The sequence below is a fragment of the Mustelus asterias genome, chromosome 1 (assembly GCF_964213995.1).
Source record: "Mustelus asterias chromosome 1, sMusAst1.hap1.1, whole genome shotgun sequence".
Taxonomy (NCBI): Eukaryota; Metazoa; Chordata; class Chondrichthyes; order Carcharhiniformes; family Triakidae; genus Mustelus; species Mustelus asterias.
The window spans coordinates 20,758,341-20,783,913 of NC_135801.1; the positions used below are offsets into that span (position 1 = coordinate 20,758,341).

General features: G+C 41.7%; 1 protein-coding gene across 3 annotated transcripts in view; it reads left to right on the forward strand.

The window, feature by feature from the left end:
- The window catches only part of LOC144492207 (TBC1 domain family member 14-like), an 82,659-nt gene that overhangs the window by 13,493 nt on the left and 43,593 nt on the right, over nt 1-25,573 (forward strand). For 2 of the 3 annotated variants that reach the window (XM_078210219.1, XM_078210220.1), the window contains exon 3: nt 22,920-23,043. In XM_078210219.1, coding sequence (XP_078066345.1) covers nt 22,920-23,043 — 124 coding nt within the window. Of the gene's footprint in view, nt 1-14,652; nt 14,809-22,919; nt 23,044-25,573 lie in introns of those variants that run through there. The other variant, XM_078210221.1, reaches the window with a different exon arrangement.

Here is a 25,573-nt window from a genome sequence, read left to right on the forward strand (position 1 = left end):
ACTGCAGTCACAGTACGTAGGAGTTAGACATTGATTAGTGGGTGAGGTGCTGATCATGCGGAACGCTATGGTGTTGACCTTCAGTATTGTTGTAGCTACTCCTATCCAACCAAGAGGAGAATATTCTGCTGCACTCCTGACTTATCGTCCCTGCTTCCTCTAATTTTCCTTATTGTGTGCAGCCTGTTTATTGCACTGCACAGCCCCTTTAAGATTAACGTGCACAAACTTGGCGCACAGCAGAGAATGTTGCTTGTGCGTGGCCCTTTGGTTTCATTGGGGGGTACGTTGTGAATTGCTGCACAGTTAAACAGTTTAGAGAGAGCATTTCATGTGCCTTGTAGAATACCAAGGCTCTGAATCACTTTGGCTGCTATAGCATTTTTGTGGATAGTCCAGTGGAATTCCTGGTTGTTGACGGTGGGAATCTGCAATAACTATATCACTAAATATGAAGGGCAGTATTTAGATTGTCTGTTGCAATTTGCCATTGCCTAGCACTTGAGATTCAAATGTGACTTGCCACTTGTCAGACCAGGCCTGGATATTGTCCAAATCTTGCTGCATGCAGGCGTGGACTGTTTCATTATCTGAGGAATTATGATTGTACAATGCTCAGCTCTAATCATCAGCAAATAGCTCCACTTCTGACCTTGTGGTGAAGGGAAGGTTATTGGTGAAGTGGTGGAAAATGGTTAGGCCCTAGACACTGTTCTGATGAATTCCTGCAGTAATGCCCTGAAATGATTGGCCTCCAACAATCTCAACCTGTGCTATATAACGCTCCGGAATTCCAAAGGTTCACAGCTCTTTCATAGAATCATAGAATCCCTACAGTACAGAAGGAGGCCGTTTGACCCACCGAGTCTGCACCGACCACAATCCCACCCAGGACTTATTCTCGTAGCCCCACATATTTGCCCTGCTAATCTCCTGACACTAAGGATCAATTTATCATGGCCAATCAACCTAACCCGCACATCTTTGGACTGTAGGAGCACCCGGAGGAAACCCACGCAGACACGGGGAGAATGTGCAAACTCCACACGGACAGTGACCCGAGGCTGGAATTTAACCCGGATCCCTGGCGTTGTGAGGCAGCAGTGCCAACCACTGTGCCACCGTGAAGAAATTTTTTCTTTGTCTCAGTCTTAAATGGCTGACCCCTTTTTCTGACAGCTCTAGTTCTAGATTCTCCTGCTCGGGAAACCATCCTCCCAACATCTGCTTAGTCACGTTCCTTAAGAATTCTTCTAAACTCCAGAGAATATTGATCTAGAGCATGTTGCTTTTGTTCTTTATCATGCATGTAATCCTTTGTTGTTGGTTTTAGAGTTGGATTTGATACAATGCTAGCAATCATAGCAATACTAGTATGCAGAGGAATAACAGCAACCCAGTGTGTTTCTCAATCTGCATGGTTCAGGTTATAACCATTTTGCCTCCTGATTTATGAGATCGTGAGTTAAAATCTCACTTGTACCTTGTTATTGCTGCATTATCAGATGTACAATATTTTCAATAAGGCATGAAATGGGAGCATCATTTGGATATTCTGGTTATGGTGGACATTAAAGATTGCATTGTACTATTTGAAGAAGCCCTAGAAGTGTTCCTGGTATGCTGGTCAACATTCCTCTCAGTTTATGCTGGTAGTCCATTAGTGGGTCTTTGCGCAAAATGGTTGCCATGCCCAATCTCAAAGCAGTAACTACATGATGCATTGAACTACTTTGGGACACTTCCAAAATGTGTAACAAAAGGCAGTATACAACTGCAAAGTTCTTTCTGATGGCAGCTTTAATTGATACTTCTCTCTCTCTCCCACCCAATTGGAGTCTAGTCTTGCTGATTAATTTTTTATAAATATGAAGTTCATATTAACCTAGAAACTGGTGGATATTTTATTATGCATCCAAATTCACATATAACTAGTTATCTAAAATCTGCTATATATCAAATAGTATATTAGCCAGTGTATGCATTATATGAAGTAATATACCAGTTGTGAATTTCACTATTGGAGCAAAGATCTTGAGTGCAGCCAAGACCCTGTTCAAAAATGCATTGGTACTGTCATATTTTGGGACTGTCCCAATTGGCAGCAGTGTGAGTGTAAACTGAAACTTACAAGGAATCTTCCTTGGTTTAATGTTTTTAAGTTTCATTTATTTTTTGTTTTGGACAGTTCCCCTTATAAGGGGCTGCTCCTTTTACTTTATCCCTCAGTTTGTTTAAGTAGTTAACTCAAAAGAGTTGGACTATCATGGCATTGCACTTGGGCTGCAAACTAGATGTATTTCAGGCTAGAATTCAAATCGTTCTATTAAAGCAGGAACATTTTTATGTGCGTATTTATCTAACTGCTGTTTAAACTGTGTTGACGTATATCTGTGCACTGCAAAATTTCACAATTTACTGTACTCCCTTGAATGTGTTATCTTTGTACCACAGTTTCCTATTTCAGAGCATGAGGACAGCATTTCTGCTTTGTTTTGTGGTAAGATATCCTCTATAGTATTTTCTGTACTGTCAAATACAATTAGATTTGCATATTGACATCTGAGGTCATTTGAATGATCTCGTATAAGTTAGCAGATCGTATTGTTTGTGTAAATTATTCTTGCCCCCCCCCCTCTTTGTTTCTCCTCCCTTCCCATTGGTATCCTCCAAATACAACTAATATCGGGCAAACATATATTTTCATTTAAATTTGGCAGCAGAACCTGTAAATCGTTTGTTGAAATATGACTTTAGAACGCTGCAGCCTTGGCACTAAATCGCCCCCTCTAAACAAGCCCAGGCTTCTGCCATCTCTGAGTGGGATTTCTACCCAAGTTTTCAATTGGGCAATTTTATACTTTGTTTTTTGACCCCAACTGTGAGAATTGACTGAACTGTATCATTGTCTACATTTTGATGGCAAATAGTACTACTATGGTGGTTGTGAATGCTTCCTCATTGTGTACCTTTACTTTCTCAAGCAACCTTCATTTGCTGCATCAAAGTCAAATAAGATGTAAACAACTACTTCAAGCTAAACTTTCACCTAAACTAAATTGGGCATCAGGAACTGCTAAGGGAAACTAAGGCTGCTGTAAAGGATAATGGGCTGAGATGATTGACCGACAACAATCACAACCACCTTTCTTTGTGTTGTGTATGACTCCGACCTTTACAGAGTTTTCTCCGATTCCCAATGACTCCAGTTTTGCTGGCTCCTGGATGCCACACTCAGTTAAATGCAGCCTTGATGTCAAGGGCAGTCACTCTTGCCTCAACTCTGGAGTTCAGCTCTTTTGCTCATGTTTGGACCAAGGATATAATGGCCTCAGGAGCTGAGTGGCCCTGGCAGAACCTAACCTGAATGTCAGTGAGCAGGTTATTGCTGTGCAAGTGCTGCTTGATAGCACTGTTGACAGCCCCTTTTCTGATGATCAAGAGTAGACTTATGGGGTGTTATTTGTCTGGATTGGATTTGTCCTGCTTTTTGTAGACAGGACATAACCTCAGCAATTTTCCATATTGCCGGGTAGATGCCAGTCTTGTAGTTGTACTGGAGCAGTTTGGCTAGGAGCACGTCTTTGGTACTATTGCTGCAATATTGTCAAGACCCATAACCTTTGCAATATCTGGTGCCTTCAGCTGTACAGGACCTTGGTGAGACCACATTTGGAATATTGTGTGCAGTTCTGGTCACCTCACTATGAGAAGGATGTGGAAGCACTGGAAAGAGTGCAAAGGAGATTTACCAGGATGCTGCCTGGTTTGGAGGGTAGGTCTTATGAGGAAAGGTTGAGAGAGCTAGGGCTTTTCTCTTTAGAGCGGAGGAGGTTGAGAGGCGACTTAATAGAGGTTTATAAGGTGATGAGGGGGATAGATAGAGTGGACGTTCAGAGACTATTTCCTCAGGTGGATGTAGCTGTTACTAGGGAGCATAACTATAAGTTTCATGGTGGAAGATATAGGAGGGATGTTCGAGGTAGGTTCTTTACTCAGAATGGGTTGGGGTGTGGAATGGACTGCCTGCTGTGATAGTGGAGTCAGACACTTTAGGAACTTTCAAGCGGTTATTGGATAGGCACATGGAGCACACTAGAATGATAGGGAGTGGGATAGCTTAATCTTGGTTTCGGAAAAGGTTCAGCACAACATCATGGGCCGAAGGGCCTGTACTGTGCTGTTCTATGTTCTATGTTTCTTGATATCATGTAGAGTGAATCGAATTGGCTAAAGGCTGGCATCGGCGATGCTGGAGACCTTAGGAGGAGATTGAGTTTGATCATCCACCCTGCATTTCTGGCAGAAAATTGTTGCAGTTATTGGCATTTCCATGATAGCATCAGATAGGGAATTCTAAACCAGTGACAATCATGGAATGAGATTATAAGTCCAAGATTGTTCGCCTTTAGATGGAATACCCTCCTTGTGCTTGGATGAGTGCAATCCCATCAACATTCATGAAGCTCAACACCATCCAGAAATTGATTGGCATCCTATCCCCCACTTTAAACACTCATTCCCTCAACCACATGCACCATGCATCTACAAGATACAATGCAGCAATTCACCAAGGTTTCTTCAACAGTACCCCCTAAACACTTGATTTTTGGAAAGACAACGCCGCAGGTGCACGGGCATACCACCATCTGCAACTTACCTTCCAAGCTGCACATCATTCTGATGAGGAAATACATATTTTCTTCCTCCCATTGCTGCTGGATCAAAATCCTGGATCTCCTTTCCTAATCGCATCGTGGGAGCATCTTCACCATATGGACAGCAGCTGTTCGAGAAGGCAGCTCAGCACCACCTTCTCAAGGACATTTAGGAATGAGCAATAAATATTGTCCTGCCAGTAATGCCCAGATCCTAATGAACCAATTAAAACAAAAAACGAGGAGCACCGTGTGGGAGCACCTATCACTTCCAAGTTGCACAACATCCTGACTTGGACTTATAATTTCATTTCACGATTGTCAGTGGTTTAGAATTTCCTACCTGATACTACCATGGAAATACAATCATTAACAAGTCTGCAATAATTCAAGAATTAAGCTCATTGCCGACTTCTATACAATGCAGTATGGGCAATAAATGTCACCTTTAGCAGCAGGTACCCACATCCAGTGGATAAATGAAACAAAGCTAGTGAGTATTGACATGATTAGGAGTTACTCTACCTTTTATCCATGATCACATACCATTTTGACATGTTGTTAAGCAGTTTGTTTTAAATGGCTCAATAGCTTAAGAATAGTGCAGAAGGTAATTTAATACGAATGTGTTTCACAACACACTGGGAAATAAATCCCTTTAATTTAGGAAAGGAGGTTTACTCCTGCATTTTAAAAAAAATACACCCAGACCAGCCAGGAGAGGGTGCAGAAGACCTCCAGGAGAGCTTGCTGACTGTGTCCTCTTTAACTACAGGACCTCCTTTCTGCACTTTCCCTTGACTGCAGGTGTTCAGGAACTTACTGAAGAAATTATGGATAAAATCTATGCTGTATGGTTGAAAATTTAGCTGCACCTGGAATTTTTTTTGTTTAAAAATCACTTTCATTGTGTCCTCAATTTTCCACCTTCCCTGCCCTAAGTGGCTAAAATGGCACAAGTAAAACCACTTTGAGGTTTACAAAACCAATTTGTACAAGGTTTACAAAGTCAGTTCTAATGTTATTCTGCATGCTGAAATGCAATTATTTCAACTGTTGCTGCTAACTTTATTACAATTTTTTAACATACCAACACAGTTTAATTTTAGAAACTGAGAAGACATGCCCGTTTTGAATATGAAGTCTTCAAATATGAAATAAGAAATAGGAGCTAAAGCTGACCAGACAGCCCCTTGGCTGAACTTGTGCCTGAGCTGCCACTTCCTGCCTGTTCCACATATCTCCTGATTCCCTGAGGCACCCAAAATCTCTCTATCTTGAACTCAAATATACGCGACAATGGAGCATCCGTAATCCTTTGGTGGAGAGAATTCCAAAGATTCACAGCCCTCATGAGCGAAGAAATTTCTCCTCATCTTGGTCCCGAATGATCGATCCCTTATCCTGAGACTGTGCCCCAAGTTCTAAATTCTCCAGCCAGGGGAAACAGTACCCTAAAGAGCCTCTTCAGAATCTTGTATATTTCAATAAGATCACCACACATTCTTAACTCCTGAGACTATGGGCCTTTTTACTCAGCCTCTTATCATGAGACAACCCCCTCATCCCAGGAACTAACCTAATAAACCTTTGCCATTCTGCCGCCAATCAAAATATATCCTTCCTTAAACATGGAAACCAAAAGGGCATAGTGCTCCTGCTGTATCTCACCAAAACCTTGTACAACAGCAGCAATGCTTCCTTATTGTACCCTAGTTCCCTTCCAGTAAAGGTTAGCATGCCATTTGTCTTGTTAATTACTGTATCTGCATGTATTCTCTGTATGAGCACATCCAAGTCTCTGATTGTCATCAACATTTTAAAGCTTTTCTATTCCTCCTCCTAAGGTGAATAACCTCCCACTTCCCCATGTTATGCTCCATCTGCCACCTTGTTACCTACTCACCTAACCTGTCTATACCTTTTTTTGCAGCCTTTGTACCTTCCGCACAGCTAGTATTCTGACCTAATATTGTGTATGTTGAATATTTGAATGTTATACTCGATATTTTTAGGCATTAAGACAATTGATGGTTTGGTTTGTTCGACCATCAAATTGTGCCTTAAGGTTATATAACACAAGATCGTAGATAATACTGCATCTACAAATAGATATTACTAGCTTTACTAGTTCCTGCAACTCATGGAAATGTTCAATTTGGTTTAAGATTAACAATGTAAAGGTTGTTCATTAGCCCTAGAATATTGTGAGCACTGCTTCTCCATTTAAAGGGTTGAAGGGCAAAAATATTTTATTTTGACCCTAGCAATCTCACTTGTATTAGCTTGAGATCAATTTACATTATTAAGGTGAAACTCACTTGATTATGACTTCTATGTAATAAGACTGCAATCGGTGGTTAAAGGTACCCTTTTTCCTGCCTTACCCACATTTGGAATTCTGTAGCACCTGATCTTTCCATTAACTATGAGAACCCATTTTTCTTTACAAGTCTCTTGAGCAGCCGCCAAATCCATTGAGTGCACTAGAGCCAGTTTGAGGCTAAATAGAGATAATGTCAGCATCAGGATGACAAATGGATAAAGCTACGATTAAAAGGGATCATAATGTCATCACACTGTGTATATTCAGCCTGTATTTTTAAAATGGAATTTAGAGAATTGAAAAAAGAAGTAACATTCAGAGATTTGTATAACACTAACTCCAAAACAAAATTAAAGGACAGCTCCCAATATGAGCCTTGCTGTTTCCACTATTTTTTTCCCAATCTGATTAAGAATCCAAGGCCAATTGACTTCACGATAAATGACAGTTACCATGGACTCTGGACTAATGCAGTATTTTAAATGCATTGAGTATTGCTGACAAAAGACATGCTATCATCTTTTCATCTTCACTCAAGGCTGTGTCCTTCTCTGTAGGACTATAATCAAGCGACAGTTTATGCAGGATAGGATTGAATAGACTGGTAGTTGGGTTACTAATTTACGCTGTATCTTACACTGCACTTGGTCCGAGATGTGCAAATTTATTTTATGTTTTGCTTTGATTCCTTTGTGCTGCTATATTACCTCAATAGATGACCATGCCATAAACAATACTTGCTTGAAACTCGTCCACATTGTAAACCCATTTTAGCTGAAGCAGTTTGGCAGCAGAATTATTGATGCCACCAAACACACAGTAAATTTCTCTGACCATGTGCTCCTCTGAAAGCGAGGAGTTTGTCCTCGCGGATGGCTTCACTTTTGGTGTGCCTTTATCCTGCATTAAATGGGAAGAGGTATTTGCTTATTTCAAACCCTTATATTCCCAGCTATCCTTCTGTAGACCAGCTGAAGATGCTGAGCCCTTGAAAATGTGCTTAACTGATCTAGCACACGCATGTTGCAGGAAATCCAACAACTTGGCCAATTTTTGCCTCAAGGAAAACCCAGGCATACAAGATAGAGTCATACTGCACAGAAACAGGCCCTTTGGCCCATCATATCTATGCCGACCATCAAATACCAATCTGCTAATCTCATTTACCAGCACTTGGACCATAGTCTACTGTGCCTTGGTAATTTAAATGCTCGAAGAGTACCTGCCTCTACCACACTCTTGGACAGTGCATTCCATATTTCCACCACCCTCCTGGGTGAAAAAAGTTTTCTTCCAATCCCCTCTAAACCATTTACTCCTCAGTTTAAACCTATGTTCTCTGCTATGGGGAAAAGATTCTTACGATCTACTCTATCTATGCATCATAATTTTGTATACCTCTATCAGATCCTCCCCCAGCCTCCTCTGCTCCAAGGAAAACAAACCCTGTCTTTCTTCATAGCTGAAACTTTCCACCCCAGGCAACATCCTGGTGAATCTCTTCTGCACCCTGTCCAGTGCAATCACATCCTTCTGATAGTGTGGAGACCAGAACTGCACCCAATGTTCCATCTGTGGCCTACCCAACGTTTTATAAAGTTGTGCCAAGACCTCCCTGCTCCTATATTAAATGCCCTGACTAATGCATTCCGTCCCATCTAATCTTTTCACACTAAGGCAATTCCAATTAATATTGGCGAAATTGAAATCCCCAACTCCTGTAACCCTATTCCTCTTGCACCTCTCTGTGATTTGCCTACATATCTACTACTGTATCTCCCTGTGACTGTTGGGAGGCCTCTAGTATAATCCCAGCAAAGTGATTGCCCTTTTTTTATTTCTAGTCTCCACCCATATGGCCTCATTTGAAGAGCCATCTAAGACATCCTCCCTCGTTACTGCATTGATGGTCTCTTTTATCAATAATGCAATGCTCCCTTTTCTATTAGATCCCCCCCCCCCAATCATTCTGGAAACCTCTATACCCTGAAATGTTGAGTTGCCAATCCTGCCCTTCTTTCAGTGAGTGCAGCAATATCATATTTCCACATGCAGATTAACACTTTAAGTTCATCTGTCTTACCAGACAGGCTCTTTGCATTAAAATAGATGCAATTTAGCCTTCCAACCCTCCCATGTGCCTTATTGTGCCCAGGTCTTCTCTGCCTGCCGGACTGACCTAGTTTTCCTTCTAAATCCGACTGAACCTCGCTCTTAACTGTACACATACACTGTCTCATCCCCCTGCCAAATTTATTTAACACTTCCCTAACAGCCCAAGCAGACCTCCCAGCAAGGATATTGGACCCGTTCCGGTTCAGGTGCAACCTGTCCAGCTTGTAGAGGTCCCACCTATCCAGAAGCTGTCACGCTGATCCAGAAATCTAAAGCCCTCCCTCCTACACCATCCTTTAGCCCCACATTCATCTGACCTTGTCTTCCTGTTCCTATACTCAGTCACACATGGCACCGAAAGTAATCTAGAGATTACACCCTTGGGAATCCTGCTTTTTTAATCTACTACCTAACTCAAATTCCTGTTGCAGGACCCCATCCTTTTTTCTACCCATGTTGTTGTTACCAACGTGGACCACAACCACTCTCTTTTCACCCTTCCACTTCAGAATGCTCTGCAGCCACTCTGACATCCCTGATCAAGGAAGCAGTTTACCTTTCGAGCATCGTTTGTGGCCACAGAAACGTCTGTCAGCTGTCCTTACAATCGAATCCCCTATCACGAAAGCTCTCCTGGTCTTTTTCCTCCCCAGCTGTGTGGCAGAGCCAACTGTGGTGCCACAAACTTGGCTGTTGCTGCTTTCCTGAGAGCCCATACCCCCAACAGTATCCCACACAGTATATCTGTTTGAGAAGGGGATGACCGCAGGGTTATCCTGCACTATCTGCCTACGCAGCCTGTGCAGCCATTGCTTGCGATGTGATCAGCTCACCAAACATGCTATCCATGATGTCCTCAGCATCCTGATCTCATAAACCTGACAGAAGGACTGGAATTGTCATCATTAGCAAGTGAGATTATATAGCTAGGAAAATGCACACAGTTCTTAATCCATTGGACTTGCTGCTAAGCATGACCACATAGACCTGCTCAAAAGCAAGTTAGAAAATGCTTGTTGGCACTTGTGTAAGAGGAATAAGCTGCCTGATAGTGCATGTGATTGGATATGTCCTCCTGTCTCACTGAGTCTGTTATGTATGGGCTGCCCAGAAGACAGACACACACACACACATGTCCCTTTATGTCCTATCCTATCTATGACTGGTTCTGCACAACATGGATTGATCAAATGATTCAGCAAGTTGCTGCAACCTGTTATTAGAGTTTTCCACCTACACAGGGAAAAAGACCACACTTGACTTGATAGCACAACTGTGTCCATGTGCTCATTTGACATTGCTAGCCTATTCACTAATGTTCTGCTTAAGGAAGCCATAGACATTTGCACTGTCACTGTAACATGCCAATCTAAACAAGCTGCCATTGTCTGAATCTGTATTCATTGAACTTATGAACTCAACAACTTGCGTAGTTGTGTTCAGTTTTCTTAATTTATGGGATGTGTGTGTTGCTGGCTGGGCCAGCGTTTATTGCCTATCCCTAGTTGACTTTGAGAAGGTGATGGTGAGCTTCCTTCTTGAACTGCTGCACTCCCTGAGGTGCAGGTACACCCACACTGCTGTTAGGGAGGGAATTCTAGGATTTTGATCCAGCGACAGTGAAGGAACAGTGATATATTTCCAAGTCAGGATGGTGAGTGACTTGGGGAACCTCCAGGTGGTGGTGTTGGCAGATATCTGCTCCTCTTGTCCTTCTAGATGTGGTGGTTGTGGGTTTGGAAGTTTCTGCCGAAGGAACCTTGGTGAGTTCCTGCAGTGCATCGTGTGGATGGTACACTGTTCATCGGGTGTTGAGGGGTTGAATGTTTGGAAGGGGTAGCAATCAAGCGGGCTGCTTTGTCCTGGATGCTGTTGAGCTTCTTGAGAGTTGATGGAGCTGTATTCATCCAGGCAAGTGGAGAATGTTCCATTACACTCTTTACTTGAGCCATTTGTCAGTCCAGACTTGGATATTGTCACGGTCTTGCTGCATTTGGCCATGGACTGCTTCTGAGGAGTTGCGAATGATATTGAACATTGTGCAGTCATCAGTGAACATCTCCACTTCTGACCTTATGATGGAAGGAAGGTCTTGATGAAGCAGCTGAAGATGATTGGGCCTAGGACACTTCCCTGAGGAACCCCTGCAATGATGTCCTGGAGCTGAGATAATTGATCAATCACCAGAACCATCTTCCTTGGTGGAAGGTATGACTACAACCAGTAGAGGGTTTTCCCCCAATTCCGAGTTTTGCTAGGACTCCTTGATGCCATACTCAGTCAAATGCTACCTTTATGTCAAGGACAATCGCTCTCACCTCACCTCTGGCATTCAGCCCCTTTGTCCATGTTTGAATCAAGGCTGTAATAAGGTCAGGAGCTGAGGACCTTGGCTCAACCCAAACTGAGCATCCTTGAGCAGATTATTGTTGAGTAAGTGGTGTTTGATAGCACTCTTGACCTCTTCCAATGCTTTACTGATGATGGAGAGTCAACTGATGGGACAGAAATTGGCCTGGTTGGATTTGTCCAGTTCTTGTGTACAGGACATACCTGGGCAATTTTCCACATTGTTGGGTAGATAGCAGGATTGTAGCTGTACTGGAACAGCTTGGCTAGAGGTGTGGCAAGTCCTGGAGGGCAGGTTTTCAGTTGACGGGATGCTGCTGTCAAATCGAAAAGACATTTTTCCTATGACACAAATGAGTAATGTGGTACATGAATCGGTGCCATTGTGATGCCAGGTATATAGACCATACGTCCCAGTGACTGGCGGATCGTTTCAACAGCATGCCCCTCTGGCTGTTCACAATAGGCAAAGTGCTGTCCATACTGCACCAACTTGTGCTCGCAAATTTCAGAACATAATGCCCAACATTGGACAACATTTGCCAAACAATCCCAATTGTGCTAAGAATTACATTGATGACCAATTTAAGATTACCAGTTGGGATCACAGTGCTGCCCACTTGCATGTGCTTGGAACTTCATATATTCACACACTGTGTCCTTCCCTTTGCAACATGTCTATGCATTGTGCCTTTTTCAACTGAACAAAAGCTTGACGGATAGTCTTTTTCTGGCTCATTCCCCATGACAATGCCTTGGCTAATTAGAAGTTGACTTGCTTGAATTTAACCAAAAACTTGGCAGTTAACTGTTCCCTGGTATATTCTCCATGGCAATACCTCTACCAATCAGAGTTCACCTATCAGCATTCTCTACTCGTGCAGTATAAATTGTTGTTCCCTTTGAGATTTGGTAATCTTGTAAATCTGTCCTGATGATTGCAAGATGAAAAGCTTCTGGGCATGTGTTTTTACTCCCCTTCAATACTCAAGTTCTGTATTACCAAGCGAATATATAAATAGATTGCAAGAGTTTTTCAGACCTTCTCTGATAAATGAACGGTGATATGAGGCTTATTAAGCAGCGCATATACAAAGCACAAACAAAGAGCAAAGAACAGGACAGCACAGGAACAAGCCCTTCGGCCCTCCAAGCCTGCGGCGGTCACATTGTCCTATCTAGACCAACCGCTGGTGCATGTGCATAGGTTTCCAGTTCAGGAAACTGCCACCTCTTTCTGTTTTCACCATCAGTGTTCAGTTCAATGTTATTCCTGGTTACAGTTTACAAACCTGCATGGTTCCTCCCCTAAGCTGCTGCAACGGTTCTGCACAAGCACTTACAAAGCACAAAATATTAACTATAAAATTAATTTAGCTGCTTTGGTAATGATTTTCAAGAACTTGCAGTTGTCCCTGAAATAATCTGTAAACAAAATCACATTTCTCTTCCGCCATTAAAAACCAGTAAAAGAAAGTGACTGGGCTGCCGATCCTTGGGGACATAAAAGATTTCATCACCCTAGGGGGGATGGAAGTATTTCTGCTGTCCTAGCCAAAATTCCTAATGCAAAATAATGATAAATAGATCAATTTCTTTGCTCCCCACCAGCTCTTGTGGTGTAAAATTGTGATTGAACTTCAAACGTTATTTAGGCATGTGCAGCACTCTTGAGGGCATGTATTACGCTGCTGTTTAAATGCCAGTTCATTCTGTTTTCAGTCAAGCTGTTTGGGGGGAGTTGGCATTGTTTTTCCTCAACAATAGCCCTGGAAATAAATTTTGCACCTTTACAAGTCTCGCCAATGAACTTGCTCTTGCTCTCTGTACTAAATTTCTTGCATTTAATCTTGTAGTCATGTCATCGCATTCCTGTTCCTGGAAGCAGTCCATCTATCTACCCAATCATGTCCTTTAATAATTATAAATGTTTCTGCCCTATTACCCTGCAAACTGGTGTTGCTGGAAAAAGAGACATGCTGTCAAAGCTTTTTATCTTGCACTCATCAGGGCAAATGCAAGAGTGCCAAATTTCGAAGGGTACAACAATTTATACTGCATGATTTATACTGTTCTGATGAAGGGTCATCCTGACTCAAAACATTGGCCAGAATTTTACTGTAGAACGGAATTCTCCGTTGGCTTCGGGTGGGATTTTATGAGCCTCGCTCAAGTGAGGTCGCAAAATACCGGCCATTGGCTGTATTCTCTCTCCACAGTTGCTGTAAGACCTGCTGAAATTTTCCAGCATTTTCTGTTTTTGTTTCAGATTCCAGCATCTGCTGTAATTTGCTTTTGTGAGAAAAAGGGTGCTGATTTGTTGACAGGTCAGCTCTGGCCGAGACTTTGCTATGACGAATGCAACAGGGAGCTGTTGTTTCCCCTGCTTTAGTATTTCTATTTCCTCATAGCAGATATTGTGACACGGAGGCAACTTTTTCAAAGGTGAAGAGAAGAACGTACAAAAGTAGCTGAAAGTTTTTTTTAAAATTGCGAATCCTAGAATCTAAAACCAAATCAAAAAAGCTGGAATCACAGGAGCTACAGAGAGAACTCTGTTTTTCAGCATGTTTTCTTCAGAGCTGCTTTCAGGATGTGATTGGAAACCTACTGTTTGTGAATGAACCATTGTGCATGTGAAGTGTTAAAAATGCTTTCTGCCTTGTTTCGATCAGCTGATCTTTTTGGGAAGTTTCACTCCTTCTACCTGTATGACTGCAGTGTTACAATAGAGAATTATCAGGAAGGTAATTCAATACAAAACTTCCTTATTTAGCAGACAAAGAGTTTGTTTTGACAGTTACCAGCCTGCCTAACTTTTATTCCCATGTTTTTGGGAGGATTTTGATTTTGGCCTAGAGTGTATCTAAATTTCTCTACAATATCACACAGGATCCCTTCCATTCTTCCTGCCACTGAGGTTAATGGGAAAAGCTTTTAGATAAATGCAGGATCACTGATTGTAATCTGATACCTGTGAACAGCTTTCCTTTTATTTAGAAATGAGTTTCAGTGGGCAGGCCTTCTTACCGTAGTCGGCCACTCCCTTAAGTATTGTGTAAATTTCCAGACCTCCTCTCTAATGTTCGTATCGTCCTGGGCTGCTGTCGAGGCACTGACCTTGATTTTCGCAAAGCTTAACATTTTGATTTTAAGCTTCATTTCATAAATTCACATGTAACAACACAACAATGGTCCAAGGTTCCGTGATCTTCTATTCTTAAGAACACTCGGGAATGACTGAAATGTGAAAGGCCTGAGGAATTATTGGCTTTTGGTGATTGCTCTAAAGGGACGCTGAACCGCCCCCTCCTCTTTAAGAAACATGACTGCGCCTTCTCTACTCTTATTGATAGACAGGTATGGATGCATAATGCAATGCAAATCTTTAAGTGATGCTGAATAACATGAAAAGATTGAACAATAAATCATCGTCGGAAGGACAATTAGTATTGAAAGTTACCAATTCCACAGTGTGCTGTACAGCCTGAGCAAATTTAACCTAATGTGTGTAATTGTAAATGATTCCTATTTTGTAGAGCAAAATTATCATATTTTTACAGTAATGATATGGCATAACTATGCAATCACTTTGGCCTTGAGCTGCAAATTGTTTATGCATACAAGTTGTGGCTCAGCTGGATTGAGTTGCTGAGGCATACAGGCTAGGAGGGTGTTTGATTCTCTTTCTCCTAAGTTCTGAGTTACTTGACTGATCAGTGATGCCACAGCTCAGTATCCCTGGATTATTAAGAGATGAAATTGCCGATTTAAGACCATAAGACCATAAGACATAGGAGCGGAAGTAAGGCCATTCGGCCCATCGAGTCCACTCCACCATTCAATCATGGTTGATTTCAACTCCATTTACCCGCTCTCTCCCCATAGCCCTTAATTCCTCGAGAAATCAAGAATTTATCAATTTCTGTCTTGAAGACGCTCAACGTCTCGGCCTCCACAGCCCTCTGTGGCAATGAATTCCACAGACCCACCACTCTCTGGCTGAAGAAATTTCTCCTCATCTCTGTTCTAAAGTGACTCCCTTTTATTCTAAGGCTGTGCCCCCGCGTCCTAGTCTCCCCTGTTAATGGAAACAACTTCCCTACGTCCATCCTATCTAAGCCGTTCATTATCTTGTAAGTTTCTATCAGATCTCCCCTCAACCTCCTAAACTCCAATGAATATAATCCCACGATCCTCAGACGTTCATCGTATGTCAGGCCTACCATTCCTGGGATCATCCGTGTGAATCTCCGCTGGACCCGCTCGAGAACAATCTCTGATTGTTCTCGAGCAATACCAAATGGAAGCGTGAGGATGGAATTGGTTTGAATTGCTGGTCACACAATTAAACTTGCTGTTTAGGTTGGTAACACATAATGCTTATTTGTGCAAGGTATCGAACTGGGCCTGTGCAAAACATAGCAGAACAAGGAGGTAGCATCTGAAATAGGAGGGTGAATACTGGAAAATTAAAGGATTTCTTTACGATCTTTCTCTCTTGCCTTGTTAAAACATCCAGACTTTTAAAGACATATTTACTTCTCGCTTGCAGTGCTGATCTTCATCTGAAGGGATTTTTTTGGTTTTGGTAATTTGAATAAATAGTTTTGCGTAACAATCATTGCACTTGTATCATGGATGTGAAGAGGAACTATTTAAGTACAAGTCTTTTCTACCTACGTCACATGCTTTCAGGAAGTCCCCACATTTTCCAGCATTAATCAGAACGCTGGGCTTGAGATATTTTGTGATTATAAATGCAAGCTATTGTAATTAACTAATGCAATCTGACAGGGACACAGGATTTAAGATAGGTCATTCAGCTCTCCAAGTTTGCTCTGCCATTCAATAAGATCAAGGCTGGCCTTGATCTTATTTCCTGTCTGTCCTCTCATAACCTTAGATTTTAAAAGTCTACCTTAACTCAGCCTTGAATAATTCAATGGCCCAGCCTCCACAGCTTTCTGGGGAAGAGAATTCCATATAATCCTCTAAGATAAAACTTTTCTCCTCATCTCAGCCTTTATAGAATTTCATAGAATCCCTACAGTGCAGAAGGAAGCCATTCGGCCCATTGAGTCAGATCCGACCACAATCTACCCAGGCCCTATCCCCGTAACTTCACGTATTTACCCTGCTAATCCCCCGACACTAAGTGGCAATTTAGCATGGCCAGTCAACCTAATCTATACATCTTTGGAGTGTGGGAGGAAACCGGAGCACCCGGAGGAAACCCACGCAGACACGGGGAGAATGTGCAAACTCCACATACTGTTACCCGAGGCTGCGAATCGAACCTGGGTCCCTGGTGCTGTGAGGCAGCAGTGCTAACTACTGTGCCGTCGTGCCACCACATCCTCTTGAAAGGAAAACCACTTATTCTTAAACTGTGCCCCCTAGTTCTAGTCCCCTGCCCCCACCACTAACCTCCACCCCCCCCCCCCCCCCCCAACTCTACGTTCTGATGGAGTTACATAATGCGTGCTATGCTATGCACTTCTGTGAAAGCGGGGATTGGAAGGCTCCTGTAGAAATTCACAACAGGCGGGTTGTGGGAATTTTTGAGCACAGCGACAATGTGATCATCAATGCCGCTGCTTGGAAGATCCCAACCATTACCTTTGGTTTGTATGTTGCTTTAGGATTATTAATTTCACTTAGGGAATTCTGAAATAAGTAAAATATAAGCAAATGTGTATTTGGATAATCCACGCAGTCAAACCCAGCATTGCATTCTTTGCTATTGCTTTTAAGACTGACTTTTTACTTTAGTTCATGGGGTGTGGGCATAGCTGGCTAGGCCAGCATTTATACCATCCCTAATTGTGCTTGAGGAGGTGGTGGTGAGCTGCCTTTTTGAACTGCTGCAGTCCCTGTGGTGTAGGTACACCCACAATGCTATTAGGGAGGGAGTTCCAGGATTTTGACCAAGCCATAGTGAAGGAAAGGGCGATATGTTTCCAAGTCAGGATGGTGAGTGGCTTGGAGGGGAGCTTGCAGGTGGTGGTGTTCCCATGTATCTGCTGCCCTTGTCCTTCAAGATCAGGCTTTTTCCAAAGTGGAGGTTGCGACCCACAGGTGTGTATAAGGGTTGTGGCGTTCCTCAAGGATTGCCCTGACATTAATTGCTTCTCGCTGTACCTATTGTGCTGCAAGAGTTGAAATTCACCCAAGCAAAACACTTAAAAATGTTGGATATCCCTACATCTCCACTTGAGCATCTGTGCCCAGGCATCTCAAGTCCCTTCACATAATTATAACTTCCGATCCCTGTTAGCATCCTAGTGAATCTGTGCGGTTCTATAACTTCAATGCACTTTCTATACTTGGGTGCCAAGGACTGCACATTCTACTCTAAATGCAGCCTAACTCCACTGCCTCCATTTTTTTACTCCCTTGGAAATTATGTTTATGAGCCATACAGGGGATGAACACGGAGACCATCGGGTGTGATGTTTTCAGCTGGATAACCAAAAAAGATTGTGTAGCATCTTCTGGAGAAGTTAACTTCTGTGCAGTGAGAGTTGAAATTAACATAAGTAACAGTAGCCTTGTACATATATGCTTTTGGCGTGAGTTCACTTGGAGACAAGCTTCTTTCACTTGTGAGCAAGGCAAGAGTACTGTGGACATGGATCATTTCGATACAAGAAAGAGGCGTCCACAGACACTAACAGGCAGTGTGCCTACTGTCCAGGATCTCTCATTGGAATCTGCCGGAGAGACTTGCTCTGAAGAGTCCATGACAGGACAGAGCAGTGCTACTGTTATTGCTTTGCAGAGTGCCAGGGCCTCCAGTGAACAGCCTACATAGAAGAAATTAAAATTGGGAGCAAGGCAGTATAAAAATGATTTCTTGAGGCATAGCTTTGTTAATTGTGCCAGTGCAAATCAGGATGCAACATACAATGTGGAGAAATACTGGTGAATTAGACTTTAAAAACCTCAAAACTGCAAAAGCATCTGAAGAGTAATTATGGTGCTCACGAGAACAAACCTTTTTTTTCAAAGGATGCAGCAAGGACTGGAATCGTCAGCTCAAGTTTGCAGCAAAAATTTAACATTGAATGACCAAGCACAATTGGCCTCTTACAAGGTAGCTTACCACTTAGCTGAAGAGAAAATGCCCCACGCTGTTGCAGAGATAGTTATTCTTCTGCAGCATTAGACATGGCTTGTACGGTCCTAGATGAAAGGTCAGCTGAAAAACTGTAACGTATCCCGCTTAGCGATAGCACTGGTTCATTGAATATATGGCTAAGAATTTAAAAAAAGAAATAAGCTGTGCTTCTAAAGTTAATGTGGGAGGTCTCAATACAACCGAACGAAAGTACCTATGTTACAGGTGGTGCTTCTTTGCTAGATTGCATTAGGTGTGTTTGACACAATGAATTTGTTGAGGATTTGCTGTGCTGCTTGGCATTACTAACAGGCGCACACATCTTTGAAGTTTTGATTAGTTATGTGGTTGAAAAGTGCGGGCTCAACCGGATTAATTGCAGAGGAGTCGCAAGCGTTGGGCAGTCAACATGACTGGGAAAAACAGCAGAGTTATAATAAAAATTAAGGAGACAGCTAGTCAGCACATTGTTTGGGATCATTGCTTTGTTCACTGAGGCATTGGTATCAAAAGGAATTCCATCCGATCTTGAAAGGAATTGTGAAAGTCACGAATTTGATTAAAAGCGGCGCACTCAATACCAAGCTTTTTGAGGCTCTGTGTTCAGAAATGGGGGCCGAGCACGCACACACACACACACTGTTCCACAGAGGTACGTTGGCTATCATAGGGTCAGGTGCTTGACAGAGTTTACAAGCTGAGGAATGAAATCCATGTTTTTCTCCTTGAGAAATCATCCCCTCTGGCTGAAACAAATAAATTCAACATTGGCTCTATCCCCTCTCCACAGATGCTGTCAGATCTCTTGAGATTTTCCAGTATTTTTCTGTTTTTGTTTAAGATTCCAGCAGTATTTTGCCTTTATCCACTCTGGCTGATTTATTTGGTGGTAAAAGTTGGGTGCTTACTCTGTCGTACCTTGCAGACATCGTTTCAATTATAAACAAACTGAACCTAGAATTGCAATGAAAGGGTGATTGCTTTTGGCACTGGCAATAAATAGATGCTTTCCAAAAGTTATTGAAAGTTTGGTAAGTACAAACAAAAAGCCAAAACTACTACATATTCCCCACACTACGGCAAATCAAAGAAAACTATGTTAAAGGGAACTGTCAATAGACCGAGGAGTCTTATTCAGTTGTATCTGGCAGCGTTGAACAACAGTTTTTGTTGCCACTTTCCAGAGTAGAAGTCTCAGATTTTGAAAAAGTGGTAGGTGAAAAATCCCTTTGTTTGAGAGCCCAGAGTCAGTTATTAACTTACAGCTGACTCCAAACGAGGAGACTGAGCTGCTACACCTGACCAGTGACAGCACGTTAAAAACACGACACAAGTCCATAAGGTTGTCATTCTGAAGTATCCAATGCTGAATAAAACCAGCATCTTGTTGCTATTGCCCTTCACGATGACCTAGATGTGGATGGTGGGATTTTCTGTTCTCTCAAAGTGACGGTAGCACAAAGGGACCGGCTGATATGCACATTGCCCCCTCATCCTGTGAGCCAGATTGGAGTGAGATCTTGAGGACCAAGCAGGCTTACCTGTCACGTTAAAGTGAATGTGGCGTGGGTCCCAAAGCTCGGCCAGTTGGCAAAAGTGGATCCCGGGGAAAACGTTTGGGAAACACTGTTTTAGATGTTAGTGGCCATGGCTTTGGAAGCAGCTGTCTGAAGAGTTTTCGTGAGTCCCTACAGTGGTTTCATTATGTGTCGGTTGTGGAGGGTCTGAATGTTTGTGGATGGGATAACAATCAAGCGGACTGCTTTGCCCTGGTTGCCATTGAGCTTCGAGTGCTTTTGGCGCTCTGCTTGTTACAATGTAGTAAGAAGTTTAACAACACCAGGTTAAAGTCCAACAGGTTTATTTGGTAGCAAAAGCCACACAAGCTTTCGAGGCTCTGAGCCCCTTCTTCAGGTGAGTGGGAATTCTGTTCACAAACAGAACTTATAAGACACAGACTCAATTTACATGAATAATGGTTGGAATGCGAATACTTACAACTAATCCAGTCTTTAAGAAACAAAACAATGGGAGTGGAGAGAGCATCAAGACAGGCTAAAAAGATGTGTATTGTCTCCAGACAAGACAGCCAGTGAAACTCTGCAGGTCCACGCAACTGTGGGAGTTACAAATAGTGTGACATAAATTCTGATTCTAGGATCGCATGATAAAGACTCAGGAGGAAAAAAGCAGAAATATTTATGTGAAATAGTGTGACATAAACCCAATATCCCGGTTGAGGCCGTCCTTGTGTGTGCGGAACGGCCTCAACCGGGATATTGGGTTTATGTCACACTATTTCACATAAATATTTCTGCTTTTTTCCTCCTGAGTCTTTATCATGCGATCCTAGAATCAGAATTTATGTCACACTATTTGTAACTCCCACAGTTGCGTGGACCTGCAGAGTTTCACTGGCTGTCTTGTCTGGAGACAATACACATCTTTTTAGCCTGTCTTGATGCTCTCTCCACTCCCATTGTTTTGTTTCTTAAAGACTGGATTAGTTGTAAGTATTCGCATTCCAACCATTATTCATGTAAATTGAGTCTGTGTCTTATAAGTTCTGTTTGTGAACAGAATTCCCACTCACCTGAAGAAGGGGCTCAGAGCCTCGAAAGCTTGTGTGGCTTTTGCTACCAAATAAACCTGTTGGACTTTAACCTGGTGTTGTTAAACTTCTTACTGTGTTTACCCCAGTCCAACGCCGGCATCTCCACATCATGTTACAATGTAACCAATGGCAACATGCTGTGGTGGTCAGCTGACTTAGTAGAAATAGAAAGCAGATGGGGCGGTGGGGGGGGGGGGGGGGGGGGCACTTGTGGCCTTGATGTTCTCCTTTGTGTTCTGGCCAATTTATATCTGTCAGCCACAAAACCCAAATTAATTACCTGCTCATTGCTGATTGTGGGATCTGGCAGTGTATCAGCTGCGTTTTCTACATGATATTACTTAAGGAATTATCCCATCATCACGCTTTTGGCTGGCTTGAGGGTGTGCTTATTTAAAGGCAAGTCTTTTTGCATCTTAAGAACATTCTGTGGATTTAGATTTCATTTATAGGCTTACCATTCATACAAGTTGTGCACCGTGGTATCAATTACTCCCAATTGTGTGTCACCTTAAATTGAGATCGTCCCTTTGGAAAACAATTTCTAATTTGTCCACAAGTATGGCAATAGATATTGAGATGAGTTGGTAGTTTATAGAAGCCTCTACTTGTGGGCTGCTTTCATTGGCCCGAAGCCACATAACTCAATTTGAGGGAGTATCTACAATTTTTATGAACTACAGTATTTTTTTTCTTTTGTCAGTATTATGCCCCTACAATCAAAAACCTTTCTCAGTGGCAAAAGGAGGCAAATTGTTGGCAACCTTCCAGAGTATTGAGCAATTAATTGAATTTTTTTATGGCAATCTGCATCTTGCCATTTAAGTATCTTTGCATTCACTAATAGTTATCAAATCAGAGTTCACAAAGCTTTTCCATAAAATACATGAAATTGCCCTGAGCTGTGAAAAGCTTAATGCAAGTGGTGTGTGGCTCTCTCTTCAAATGTGATTTGAGACTGGTGTAGGATGTGTCACCTTGTATAAAGAGTGCATAAATCCTCATTATAAAGCAGAAGGAGTTCTATAATTTAAAAAAAACGCTGTTTTCAAATCCACTCCATTTAATTTGTGACGAGATATGTTCCGGACCATTAGCAGCAGAGGACAGTTATGCCAGCATGAGTTTATTTGTGAATGTTTGTTTGACCGTTGTGAATGCATCTGTCATTTTATACTCTAACTTTCAATAAGGTCTATCTAAACTGGTCAGAAAATCAAGATTGCTGGTACAGGTGAGCTGGACTTCTCTGCATAACCCACAAGTACTGTAAACCACAGTCAATAAATAGCACCAGGAACAGCTCGTAGAATTTAAACAGATGAGATTTTTTTCCTTATGCCGTTTGATTTACTGCCACTTCTCGTCCATAAATGCCAAATTTGGAGTTCTGTTTCTCTCTATGTTGTGATTTTAATCTCTCTCTTTTTCCAGACGCTCATGAACCTGTTGTGCATTGCTGGCATGTTCTGATTGTTGCTTTCAGATTTTCATTGTTTGCAATTTCTTGTTTTATTCATTTATATTTACCTCTGGACAAAGCCTGGGCAGCTGTTTTTTGAAGTGGTTTCCAACTGCTCCAAAGGCAGCAGTGCCTTCTCATTTAACTTGCAACCCTGCTGTTGAAGTCAGCTGTAATGCAAAGAGGCATTTTTGTAAGAAATACCAATGTGCTGCCCATCTAATTAGAAAGTTGTCAAATCCAGCGAATAACAGTTTGCTCTCATTTTGCAGGAGTTTGTTTGCTAAGAAGCTCAAAGATTCCGTACCATTAGAGCAGAATGCTCAAGGATGGAAATTGTTTGGGAGGATACCTGCTAAGGAAAGCCCGCTTAAAGAGTCCAAGAAAGTTCAGCAGGTACGTAGTGGCAGTGTGCAGAACCAAGCAGCACACCTTTTTAGATAAACTGTATGTCAATGTGCTCATAGTCACAGTTAAAAAGGGTCAGTTTCATGTTTATATGTGTTTTAGAAACACAGTTATGATCAAAGCAAATGCTGACCTTTGTTGCCTGTGATAATTGCATAGCAGCAGCTAGCCTGCAAGGATAATGTGCAAGTACTCTGCAATACGCTGAGGTGAAAAGATGAATTTTTCATTCTGGAGAGAGAAATCTCTAATTCTATCAAATCAATTGTAAAGTTTGCCTCCCTTCCAGAACCTCCAGTTTTGTGATGTGTAAATGTCAAACTATAATGTGCTGGATTATCACAACTAACTTTCTTCTATAGTATGAAACCCTACTGTAGGTGACCCAATAATTATTTTGATTTGCTTTGTAAAGTTTCAAGACAACTATTTTAACACACTTGAGTAAATTCTTAATGACTTAAACCCCATTTTCAGCAATTGTATGCGGCTTTAAAAATTTGAAACTATAATCTGCTACATATTGTGACTTTGTGTATTTGGATAAATCAATGTCACCCGAAACTCCCCAACTTGTACAGGATTTTTCCTGAAAGCTGCTATGGATTTTTGAATCTGTTTTGTAAATTCCGAATGAATTTGTAACCTGACTCTTAAGACTCGATGCAGGGGATAAAGCCCAGTCTCTGAAACTAAGCTGCCATGTTTTGTATTTGTAGTTGTTGACATCTGAGATTGAAGGAGGTTGCAAGTCTGTTACTAAGGCGCATTATTGGGGAAAGCCTGTTGTAACTGATTCAAGTTTTGGAGATTTTGATGCAGGTATCACCCAGCTTGATACCAATACCTTTCCATATCCACATTTATATTCAGTTGTATTGTCTAATATCTGCTTTGTAATCCCTTTCCTGATCTTGAGAAACTAATCAATACCGTGACAAATTATATGGCTATTAAAACAAAGTCTAGTGACTTAGAACCATAGAACCTCAACTGCGCAGAAAGAGGCCATTTGGCCTATTAAGAATGCATCGACCCTCCAAATGAGCATCCCACCCCTTCACCCTATCCCCCTAACCCTGCGCATTTACCATGGCTAATCCACGTAACCTTCACATGTTAGGATACTAAGGAACAATTTAACATGGTCAATCACCTAGCCTGCACATCTTTAGAATGTGGGAGGAAACTGGAGCTCCCGGAAGTAACACTCAGACACGGGAGAATGTGCAAACATTTGGATCAGTGAAAGCAACATCTATATTGAGTTCAGAAATTTTATCCAATGGAATTCTTCAATATGCACGAGGTGTTAAACAGAAATGAGGAAGAGGGCAAAGCAAGGGTGTGCTTTCTGTTTTGTCACTGATGTTAGAGTTGATAGTTTATCATTTAAGAACAAAATGACCTTTAAACATTGCAGTCGAACGTACTGCTTGGGGAAGGAAGGGATCAGACTTCTCGTGCTAATTATCACATTGCTCCAATAGAATTGGCTCTGGTGTTTGTCAGCAGGTGTTCCTTGGTGAAATGTTTTGAGTGTTTTAGGATGGATGGGTTACTAAGTAAATTACTGTTCAAAGACTAGCAAAAATTGAGGTTACCAGCCACTAACATGCCAGCTTTTAATTTGTGCAGAATGTTATTTACCTAGTAGAATGCACCCTGCACCCTGTTTGGCAAGATAAGTTAAACAACAATATTTGAGTATGTATATGTACAAATATATAGGCTTTATAACAAAGCAAAGTAAATGGCGCAGTGATAGCGATCAGCATTCCATTCTCCCACTCCATGGTTCAATACTGAAACTGTATACATATACATTGTAAAGCAGCATCACTTTCATCCCAATGGAGGGAAAATTGTCAAGCACTTGTCATCTTCGGCAATTTAAAATAAAACTTTCTCATTTAAAAATAGGTCTCATTTAAAATATAATTTGAATATTTCGTTATCCAAGTGAGGAGTTTTGGTTCTGAAAATTGGAAGACATTTTAATAAACTTTGCCTGATGAGGTATGAGGTGTAGTACAGCTGAATGCAAAGCGTACCTGCATGGATTCCAATCTCACCTACATGGCTTTACTGCAATAATGTGATTTTTGTTTTAAATTACTCCCAAAGGGTGCAAGATTTGATCTGGAACTATGTGATAAGATTAGGATGGTTCTCCATAGGGGGCCAACTACAGTGATTGGAAATTTTGACTTAACAGAAATTGACTGGGACAATAAGACAGTAAGACACATGAGGGATTTCTACAGTTAATAGAAAACTGCTTAATGACTCAGTTTATGAAAAAACTAACAGAAAGCATTGATAATTTGATTGAGTAATAGACTTGATGAACACAATACAAAGTGGGTAATGACTTAAGTAATGGAATAAAATGGATAGTAACATCATGGATACAAAACTGGCTGCGCGACAGGATACATGGATATAAAATTAACGGGAAACAGTAGTGGAGAATTGTTGTTTCTCACACTGAAGAAAGGTATATAGTGGGCTTTCG